At 42.5% G+C, this 11,724-nt stretch overlaps 1 protein-coding gene across 1 annotated transcript in view; it reads right to left on the reverse strand.

Moving 5' to 3' along the window:
• Positions 1-294: 294 nt before the first annotated feature.
• The window catches only part of STX6 (syntaxin 6), a 22,351-nt gene continuing 10,921 nt past the window's right edge, over positions 295-11,724 (reverse strand). The window contains exons 5-8 of the mRNA XM_056531956.1: positions 9,684-9,806; positions 8,739-8,845; positions 4,163-4,257; positions 295-1,686 (exon numbers count right to left, since the gene is read on the reverse strand). Of these exons, the coding sequence (XP_056387931.1) occupies positions 1,610-1,686; positions 4,163-4,257; positions 8,739-8,845; positions 9,684-9,806 (402 nt within the window). The 3' untranslated portion in view covers positions 295-1,609. The remainder of the gene's footprint in view (positions 1,687-4,162; positions 4,258-8,738; positions 8,846-9,683; positions 9,807-11,724) is intronic.

Here is an 11,724-nt window from a genome sequence, read left to right on the forward strand (position 1 = left end):
GGAGAAAGAATCCATCTATTCATGGGTAATTCCCTGCCAAGTAAGCATTTCTGTGCTTGTGACTACCGCAAAAAGCTATATTATATATATATATATATATATATATATATATATATATATATATATATATATATATATATATAGATATAGAGAGAGAGAGAGACAGACACACACATATATATATATACACACACACACACACACACACACACACACACACATATATATCTATATATATCTATATATATCTAATATATATATATATATATATATATATATATATATAGATATATTCTTTAGACCATAAAGCAAATCCTCTTAGTATTAGCACCAAGCCATACTGCCTAAGGTTGCTCTTAGAATCCAATCAGTTCACCCACCATGAAGCAATGTGGTGAATATTAAAAACATTATGCATTGACTCTGGATTTGGGTCTGTTAAAAAAAAAAAAAAGACCAAAAGGGACCTCAAGGATTTCAATACAACAATTTCCAGCGTTTTGGAATTCATTTAGCGTTTGGTTCAATAGAAAATGGTTAATAACGACACATATGGTACAACCCGACAGGAACAGACCGCATTCAGTAAAACAAAGACATAAAAACACAAGGCAGGCTACAGACAGAAGCTTCAAGACAAAAGACCATGATGTGGAGAGGGGGCTTGAGGAGTACGAGACAACACAAAGGGCCTGTCTGTCATAAAATCACAGAGCAGGTTCAGTAGTATTCACATTGGTCTTTCACAGGCCTTCATAATACAGTGGTTAAGACTCTCCATGTTCACGACGCTGATTTGAAGATGCAGAACAGTTCCAGTGATCATCTTCCTATCATTGCAGAGAACGAAATGCATTGCAAACCCCTATGGATAGCCAGAGGGTAAGGTTCTCCTTCAGTACCTGCAGAAGGCCGGTTTGGAAGGGGGGGGGGGTGTATAATGAGATGTAGCAGAGCTGGGGCAGAAGCGTTACATAACCTTCTACACCATCCTGCAAAATATAAAGCCAGTCAACCTCAATGCTGTCAGCTGTAAACATCGTGTGGCTGGATTCTCCCGGAAACAGGAGCGGGGCCCTGTAATTTATTCCAGAGTCCTAGAAATAAACCAGTTACTAAGCAGATCTCTGCGCAGAACCAGCGCTTCCCGTGTGGTTAGGCTTCCCCTTATATATATAAAAAATAAAAAGAAACACTGCGCAAACACAAGGACTCTGTGGTCTCCGCTTTGCTTCAGATCCCCTCGGCAGGCAAGACTGGGCATGGCTCCTTTGGAAAGAGAGAATGAGGCAGATGTGACACAGACAAAAAACACTGCATCAGTAATCCAGCGAGTAATCTGCCTGGAGAATAGCAGGGAGCCGCGTGGAAGAGCCCTCTGCTCGTGGTACAAGCCCCCACCCCCACCCCAAAACGCTGTAGTGCCATCAGCGGTCTGAGCAGTATGTAGATGATGTCACGGCTTCCAGCCAAAATGTCATATACATCACAAAATGCCCACTTGTCACAGCAATGCCACTTCACACGTCAGAAAACATCCTTGTTCATTGGAAAAATAAAAAATAAAACGTATTTATGGTATGTCCAACGGAAGGCGCTAGTGTTCACATCACAGCGTAAAAAACAGGATCAGCACCACCAGGAGCAGTACCAGGAGCACAACAATGGCACACCACTGCCGCCGATCTACAGGGAGGAACACAACCCGGTTATTAGCATTAATATAGCACCAATCGTGTAACCACACACATCAAGTAGAGCTCACAATTAGAGATGAGCGAACTTACAGTAAATTCGATTCGTCACGAACTTCTCGGCTCGGCGGTTGCTGACTTTTCCTGAATAAATTAGTTCAGCTTTCCGGTGCTCCGGTGGGCTGGAAAAGGTGGATATAGTCCTAGGAAAGAGTCTCCTAGGACTGTATCCACCTTTTCCAGCCCACGGGAGCACCTGAAAGCTGAACTATTTTATGCAGGAAAAGTCAGCAACCGCCGAGCCGAGAAGTTCGTGACGAATCGAATTTACTGTAAGTTCGCTCATTTCTATTCACAATCTTGTGTACCCATCTCACATACCATAGGGCAGTGTTTCCTAACCAGGGTGCCTCCAGCAGTTGCAAAACTACAGCTTCCAGCATGCCCGGACAGCCGAAGGCTGTCCGGGCATGCTGGGAGTTGTAGTTTTGCAACTGCTGAAGGCAGCCTGGTTGGGAAACCATGCATGTTTGTTTCCTCCCGGGCCCTACAGCATTGAGTATGGGAAGAAAAATATACGCAGATGTAGAAAAGGGAAAAATGTTAGAATAAAAAAAACATAAAAACTATTGCAGATGTTATATAAAAGTTTTGACACATCAAAAGGGTGAACCAGTGGGGGTCTCAGCATGATCGCCAGATGTAGCCAGTGAAAGAATGTGTCTTCTATAATGAGGACCCATCACATAAGCAGAAAAGTGAAGGCAGGGGCCTATCTATCATTGAAGCTGACCATGTAGCTGCTATGGGGTCCATGAGCAGAGGGGGCTTTGCTTAAAGGGGTACTGCCCTGGAAAACATTTATTTTTTATTTTTTTTAAATCAACTGGTGCCAGAAAGTGAAACAGATTTGTAAATTACTTCTATTTAAAAATCTTAATCCTTTCAGTACTTATCTGCTGCTGTATGCTCCACAGGAAGTTCTTTTCTTTTTTTAATTTCTTTTTTGTCTTGTCCACAGTGCTGTCTGCTGACGCCTCTGTCCGTGTCAGGAACTGTCCAGAGCAGCATAGGTTTGCTGTGGGGATTTTCTTCTGCTCTGGACAGTTCCTGAGACGGGCATCAGGAGTCAGCAGAGAGCACTGTGGGCAAGACAAAAAAGAAATTCAAAAAGAAAAGAATTTCCTCTGTAGCATAGAGCTGATTATAAGTACTGGAAGGGTAAAGATTTTTAAATAGAAGTAATTTACAAATCTTTAACTTTCTGGCACCAGTTCATTAAAAAAAAAAATATATATATATATAGTTTTCCACCAGAGTACCCCTTTAATGGTTGTCCATACACCTTGTTTCACGTCCTCCGGTCTATATTTATAATATTCCAGGTGAGGATGTCTGGCAAGGAGGGGCACATTTGTAGAAGTCTGGCATTTCATTTCCATTCCCAACCATGAAGAGTAAATCACCGTAGCTGCTGTGGACACATAGTACAGTGGTCCCTCAAGTTACAATATTAATTGGTTCCAGGACGACCATTGTATGTTGAAACCATTGTATGTTGAGACCATAACTCTATGGAAACCTGGTAATTGGTTCTGAAGACCCAAAATGTCATCCAAAAATAGGAAAAAGTGAGGAAGAAAGAAAAAGAAGTAGATAACTAATATAGATAAAACAAATACATACATATAAAAGTAAGAAAGATCTGCTGGGAGCTGTAATCACTGTTTATGTCAGCGTTTCCCAACCAGGGTGCCTCCAGCTGTTGCAAAACGACAACTCCCAGCATGCCCGGACAGCCGTTGGCTGTCCGGGCATGCTGGGAGTTGTAGTTTTGCAACAGCTGGAGGCACCCTGGTTGGGAAATGCTAGTCTAGGTAGAGGACAGGAGCTTCTTCAGGGTCCTGTACAGTACACGCAGTGTCCTAAAAATTTAAAATGGAGCCGCCCTCACCTGGTGTCCCAAGGAGCAGCTTACCCTGGCACATGTAAAGAAGAGTACAGAACATGTAATACCTCCCTGTATTGTAGGGGGCGCTACCAGACACCAGTCAGTGCATGCACTTCAGTAATACAGGGGTTTTACCAGTGAATGCCCATTCTGATTGGTCGGTTCTTTCAGCCATTGACACGTTTCACAGATCTGGACTGTCCGTACATTGTATGTTGAGTCTGGTTTCAAGTTACAATGGTCCAGAATAAACCATTGTACGTTGAAACTATTGTATGTTGAGGCCATTGTAAGTTGAGGGATCACTGTATTCGCATGCTCACTATAAATGTCATAAATTGTAGCCAAGTTATTCCATTAAATGACTGTATCATTTCCAGCAACGGCAGAAACAAAGAGAAAATAGCTGACAGAACATCCACTTTGCAGTCCAATTCTCTTTTTTTTTTTTTTACCAACACGGTTAAAGCCAGATCAACCCAGTCAGAGCAATGCGGCAGATGGCATCCCTACTCACCGCTGGTCATGTGCGACACCTTTGCCAGCTTCTTCAGAACGTTATCCATGCGAGAATGAGCCGTATCTAATTCATGTGAGAAGTCATCGAGCATCCTACACAGAATTGAAGAATAAGAAAGCAGATCGATGTTTAGTTTTGTTTAAAAAACAAGAACACATGAAAGCACATGGAAACGTGTGCGGTATTCTATCTGCGCATGTGCCCCAATTTATCTGACATGTTAATGGGGTACTCCAGTGAAAAACTGGTGCCAGAAAGTTAAACAGATTTGTAAATGACTTCCATTTAAAAATCTTAATCCTTCCAGTACTTATTAGCTGCTGAATACTAAGGAGGAAATTATTTTCTTTTTGGAACACAGTGCTCTCTGCTGACATCATGAGCACAGTGCTCTCTGCTGACATCTCTGTCCATTTTAAGAACTGTCCAGAGTAGGAGAAAAACCCCATAGCAAATATATGCTGCTCTGGACAGTTCCTAAAATGGACAGAGATGTCAGCAGCGAGCACTGTGGTCATGATGTCAGCAGAGAGCTCTGTGTTCCCAAAAGAAAATAATTTCCTCGGTAGTATTCAGCAGCTGATAAGTACTGGAAGGATTAAGATTTTTTTTAATAGAAGTAATTTACAAATCTGTTTAACTTTCTGGCACCAGTTGATTTAAAGAAAAAGAAAAAAAAAAAAAGTTTTCCACCGGAGTACCCCTTTAAATGTTCACATGTTTAAAATGTTATAATGTAACAAGTGGAAATCAGCTTCAGGATACACTGAAGGCCTTCTCTCGGGATCAGTAGTGCTAAAAACTCAAGGCCCCCTAATGGAGCAGCTGAATAGGGCCACAACTGCACTGCAGTACACAACCCTCTATTCTCTTCTATGTGTCTGTGGCTGATCCTGACCCATTTATTTTAATGGGGCTTAGTGAAGTACCAGACAGAGCCACACATGCACCGATGGCGCTGTGCAGGGTATCTACAGTAAAATGACAGAGGAAAACCCAGCATCGTAGGTGGCAACTTTGGGGTTAGCTCCACCACTGATAACCATCAGTAGTAAGTCCTTTTCAGTAAACCTAGTTTTACACTTAGCATTTTGGTCAGTGTTTTTAGCAAAAACAGATGTGGAACCAATCTACCGCTAAAAATATTGACCAATAATAGGTGTGAACTCTGCTTGCATGCTGGTCAGTTTGATAAGTCACAATAGATCAGTGGTTCCCAAACTGTGGCCCACCAGATGTTGCAAAACTACAACTCCCAGCATGCCCGGACAGCCGTTGGCTGTCCGGGCATGCTGGGAGTTGTAGTTTTGCAACAGCTGGAGGCACCCTGGTTGGGAAATGCTGGTCTAGGTAGAGGACAGGAGCTTCTTCAGGGTCCTGTACAGTGCACGCAGCGTCCTAAAAATTTAAAATGGAGCCGTCCTCACCTGGTGTCCCAAGGAGCAGCTTACCCTGGCTGGGAGTTGAAGTTTTGCAACATCTGGAGGGCCACAGTTTGGACACCACTACAGTAGATTGATTGGGTAAGTGGAAAGTTGACAGGGGCATGGCTAGCTTTAAATGGGCTGCATAGGCAACATATAAGCTACATAAAGAAATAAAGACAATTCTAATACAACTGGACACAGCCGACAGCTTGGCTGCAATGACTACGACTACACTGTCATCATACAAATCTATCGGCTTTATCGTCACTTGGTGACTTCTATGCTCAGAATGCAGGATGAAATGCTATAGCATTTATACAGCTAAGTAAGGTTGCACAGTTTTATGCAAACCCCTGTCGTATAAACTAAGCCACAAGAATAAATTTACCAAGGTAAAAATAAATCCAATGTAAAACAACTAAAAACAAACAAAACGTTTAACTGAATGAGATAAGACAAGACACTAAATCAGCTTGAAGCAGTCACCCTCCTCCATAAGTGCCTGCGGGTCCAAGTCTTTGCTGTTGTAAGTGACGTATGGAGACACTGACAGGGGTCGGTCACGATTACAAGGTTTTCTGTTTACACACAACCCTCCCACATTTCCTTGTCTGAGCTCTGAGCAATGAATTGCATAGCTCTGACATTACACCATAAGGCTGCATTCACACCACGTTTTTGCAATACAGTCCCTGTATAAGTTTTCAATGTAAAAAACCGTACAGAACCGTATCAAAAATCGTATGCATTGACTCTCCATTGAAAACCATATGTCAAACAATGCATCCGGTTTGCATCTTGTAAAGTTTTTGTCTGTTTTTTTTTTCCCTTACCCAAAACTGTAGCCTACCCCGGTTTTTGGTCCGGGTGAAAAAAACATATTGAAACCGTATACTTTTTTTTTTTTTTTGTTTTTTTTTTTTAAACATGGGAGTCAATGGGAACCGTATGTGCATATGGTTCCATACGGTTTTCACTAGGGATCGACCAATATCGATTTTTTAGGGCCGATACCGATAATCTGTGGAGGTTAAGGCTGATAACTTATAAGTAATCGGCTATTACCCCCTCCCATCCCGGCGATGCCGCTGCAGATCATTGATTTAAAGCGGGCGCTTTAAATCAATGAACTGCAGCGGCTTTTGAGGTGCCAGAGACTGCACGCCGCCCGCTTCTCTCCCCCTGCCTGTCCTGGGGTAGTCCTGAGTCCTACCACCGCCGCTGCCCCCCCCCCCAACCCTACCTATCCTCTGCCCAGAGACCGCCGCCGCCCGCTTCTCTCCCCATGCCCGGCCCTTAGTCCAACCATCGCCGCTGCCCCATTGCCTCCCTCATTCCTGGTTTTATAATTACCTGTTCCCGGGGCCCGTGCTACTTGTGGCTTTGGCGGCGTCCTGAACTATCACTGTGCGCACTGACGGTGACGTCGTGATGAGGACGTCCCCCGTCATTGCTCAGCGCACAGAGTAACGCAGGACGCCGCAGGAGCCAGAAGTAGTGCGGCCCCCGGGAACAGGTAATTATATAACCAGGGATGGGGGAGGCAATGGGGCAGCGGCGGCGGCGGTCTCTGGCCGGGGTGGGTGCGGGTCGGTGCGGTATGCGGGGCATTAGCGGTAAGGTAATTGCCGATACCGATAACGTCCAAATTCGTCAATATCGACCGATAATATCGGCCAAACCGATAGTCGGTCGATCCCTAGTTTTCACCATACGGTTTTTGACTTTGCACAGTTTTTTTTCTTGGAATTTCAATCAAACAAGTGAAACTTTATTCATAATGGAGTGAAAAGTTAAAAACGTGTACTTTTTTTCTTAAGAAACGGATGCAACCGGACATCATTTTTCTACCCGTATACGGTAAACACATGTTTTGATAAAGTTTAGTACAGTTTTGAGGAATCAGTTTTTCATCAAAAACCTGATACGGGAACTGTGCTGAAAAAAACGTAGATCTGGGAGTCTACAGCGTAAAATAAACGTTCCTGCTTGGGCTTAGAAAAGAAGTGTGAAGGGGTCAAAGCACCTCTCCCAAGATAAAAGGATGAATCACAATGTATATTGATGACTTCCTGACAGATGGAGGTCAACAAAAGGCTTCCCAACTGAACAGACATTGTGCAGAGTGATGTAGGCAGCGCAGCTCTCGTCCTTACTGGAGGGGATCCTGGTCGTCGATGACTGGTGAACGATTATAAATGCTGCACATCTGTGCTGGATGCAAATGCAATCGAAAAATCCCATTAGCCCAGTCTGTATCTAGTCCCTATTTGCCTCTATTATAGCTAAGTTTACCTTTTGGGCAACAGGTCTCCTGTACAGCTGTAATCCTTATTCTGAACAACAATGGTCCTAGCTACAGTGGTCCCTCAAGATACAACAGTAATTGGTTCCAGGACGGCCATTGTATGTTGAGACCATAACTCAATGAAAACCTGGTAATTGGTTCTGAAGCCCCAAAATGTCATCCAAAAATAGGAAAAAGGAAGGATTAAAGAATAAAAGGTAGATAACTAATATAGATAAAGCAAATCCTTACATATAAAAGTGAGAAAGATCTGCTGGGAGCTGTAATCACTGTCTATGTGATTGTTTTCCAACCAGGGTGCCTCCAGCTGTTGCAAAACTACAACTCCCAGCATGCCCAGACAGCCTTCGGCTGTCTGGGCATGCTGGGAGTTGTAGTTTTGCAACAGACGGAGGCACCCTGGTTGGGAAACACTGGTCTATGTAGAGGACAGGAGCTTCTTCAGGGACCTATACAGTACACACAGTGTCGCAAAAAAGTAAAATGGAGCCGCCCTCACCTGGTGTCCAAATAACAGCTAACCCTGGCACAGGTAAAGAGTAGTACAGAACATGTAGTACCTCCCTGTTCTGTAGAGAGGCGCTACCAGACAGACCTGCAATTCAGCAATACAGGGGGTTTTACTAATGAAATGCGGATTCTAATTGGTCGGTTCTTCCAGTCATTGACACGTTTCACAGATCTGGACTGTCCGTAGCATTGTATGTTGAGTCTGGTTTCAATGATCCAGAAAATACCATTGTATGTTTTTTAACCTGAGGCCATTGTAAGTTGAGGGCTCACTGTATATGGTTAGGAGCCCCCACTGATTAGTTAACCAAATCCTGTGCACACTCACACTGCTTGCTCATCCAGCTCATTGCCAATGCGTTGTGACATATTCTTCAGCACACCAATGCTTCCAGATACCAACTCTAACTCTTCATCTTGTTGTTCCATGATCATCTAAAAGAGAGGGAAAGGGACATTTTACAATTTTCAATTGCAAACAAGTGCTGCATTATTTTTAATGTTTAACAAAAAATAGAGGGCACTAATTACAGCAACATAGGCCGCTTTACAATACTCTCACAGAAATTGAGGCCACATTTATAAAGTTACAAAAATGTCAATCTTTATTAGGAAACATGTTGAAAACAATATTCATAAAATCATAGAAAAACGGATGGGTACTCAGGATACATATACTGAAAAGCGAGGCGAGTATATCCCAAGTATATAAAAAGAAATACATCACATGCCCCCAGACGAAGCGACAAGCGACAAGCGAAAAAAGCGTTTGGGGTAGGTGAAACATCCCCCAATAGGGTGCACGACTGGATCATTTGTTACTATAAACATGGCCTCAATTTCTGTGAGATTATTTTTTATGTCTTAATTTTAAATACAGGCACTTTACAGCTCCTGATTAGAGATGAGTGAACTTACAGTAAATTTGATTCGTCACGAACTTCTCGGATCGGCAGTTGATGCATAAATTAGTTCAGCCTTCAGGTGCTCCCGTGGGCTGGAAAAGGTGGATACAGTCCTAGGAAAGAGTCTCCTAAGACTGTATCCACCTTTTCCAGCCCACGGGAGCACCTGAAAGCTGAACTAATTTATGCAGGATAAGTCATCAACTGCCGAGCCGAGAAGTTTGTGACGAATCAAATTTACTGTAATTTCGCTCATCTCTACTCCTGATCCTTCAGAGACAGGAAAGACAACACAGCTGACAATGTGCCAAGCCACTGTAAATGTCATCTGCCAGCAGGGATCTTGTGCTACAGGTCTCACACCTTACCTGTTGCTGTGACACTTGTCCTTCAAGAAACTGAGTGTTGGCTGACTGGATCTCCTGGTCCAACCCTTTGTATTTGTCTGGTTCTGACTTCCAGCCCTGTCTCGTCCCTTCTCCCAAAAGAGCCTGAGGAATAATGATATGAATCCACAATTAGTATTATTATAGTCCTTCATTATATAAAGGTACTGTACATGTGATAGCTGTATTGTAACTAGATGACATCTTCTAGGAAACAAATACAATCAACTAAAAAGACTGCAGATATCCAACTATAGTCTTTTAGCAGCAAAATAAATATTGAGGTGTTTACTCAAACATACTGCAAAGAAAAAAGACGTTCCACAATTCTATTAATTTATTCAATTACGTATTGTACCAACTATCAAAAGTAAGAGTCCTATTAGGGTGCCCGAGTCTGTCTGTAAACAAGCAGTGAGCCTATTACAAGGGTAAAGTGTAGGGCAGGGAGGGCCGCATGTACGATAACTGGATTGTTTGTATGGCCCTTTGCTTCAATCAGCTGTTGGCCGATAACCACCCTGTGTAATAGGACCTAAAAAAAATATAGCACAAAATTCTGTCTGGAAAATAAGTAAAGTTCCACTGTTTACTAAGTCCAGATTGTTAACACAGTGAGGAGGATTCATTCACATGTGGTGCAGCTGGAGCAACGGCCAGTAATTGGTTGAGGGGGACACTTGTAGGATGGCAACATCTACACCAGTGTTTTCAAACAAGGGTGCCTCCAGCTGTTGCAAAACTACAACTCCCAGCATGCCTGGACAGCCGAATGCTGTTCCTGCTTGGGAAACACCAATCTAAACTGCAATGCATCTATTTATGTGGCTTCTGGTTAATACATGCATTTCATCCACATCAAAACCTACCCTTAAAAGGGATACTCCCCTGAAAACCCCCAGAAAGTTATAGAGATTTGTAAATTACTTCTATTTAAAAATCTTAATCCTTCCAGTACTTATCAGCTGCTAAATGTTCCAGAGGAAGTTCTTTTCTTTTTGAATTTCCCTTCTGTCTGACCACAGTGCTCTCTGCTGACACCTCTGTCCATTTTAGGAACTGGCCGAAGCAGGATAGATTTGCTATGGGGATTTGCTCCTACTATGGACAGTTCCTAAAATGAACAGAGGTGTCAGCAGAGAGCATTGCCGTCAGACAGAAAGGAAATTCAAAAAGAAAAGAACTGGAAGGATTACAATTTTTTAATAAAAGTAATCTTCTGGCACCAGTTGAAGAAAAAAATTAAAAATAAACAAATAATGTTTTCCAATGGGGTACCCCTTTAAGGGAATCCATAAATTGATTTGGATGGGAAGAAAAAAACTGCATCAAAAAGCCTGAACATGGGAATGCGCCCTTAAATGCGCTATGCAAAATTTGAAGAAAAAAAAAAAAAAAAGGAGCTGTCGTTGTACTGGTGACACTGTCTGTGCTGAAGTCATGATTTCTGACAGGAACATGATTGCAGCCAGCACTGGAGCGGGACACTGGAGGCACCGCTAGAGGTAAGTAAAGGAGAATATATATATATATATATATATATATATATATATTAAAAAAATATATACAACACTCCCACTGGATAACCCCTCTAAAAAGGAGTTTACCAAAAAAGAACTGGATAGCATAAGCGTCTGGTCGCCTTGTCTTCCAACAAATGTGTGTGGCCAATATGCAAGATGAGATGTCAATACAGACAACAGACAGTACTGCTGACCCGTGTCGTGTCTTTTTCCAGCCCAGCGACTACTTTCTCAAGCATAAGAGTCCCATTACTAGAAAGTAAATGCTAAAACTATAATCATATACAGCTTACTATGACTTTGTACTAAGCATCATAGCTTTGTATCACTTGGGTTATCACCCAAACGGTGACATTTGCATGAAGTGTTGATAAGTGACTCCTTAGCTTTCCCTTCAATGTAAAATAAATAAATCAAATTAATTAAATCATGGACAGGAGTGATTATATCCTCTGTAACGTGCTGCAGAATGTGCTCGAGATAGATATACAATGTTAAAA

Source organism: Hyla sarda, chromosome 7 (assembly GCF_029499605.1).
Source record: "Hyla sarda isolate aHylSar1 chromosome 7, aHylSar1.hap1, whole genome shotgun sequence".
NCBI classification, from domain to species: domain Eukaryota; kingdom Metazoa; phylum Chordata; class Amphibia; order Anura; family Hylidae; genus Hyla; species Hyla sarda.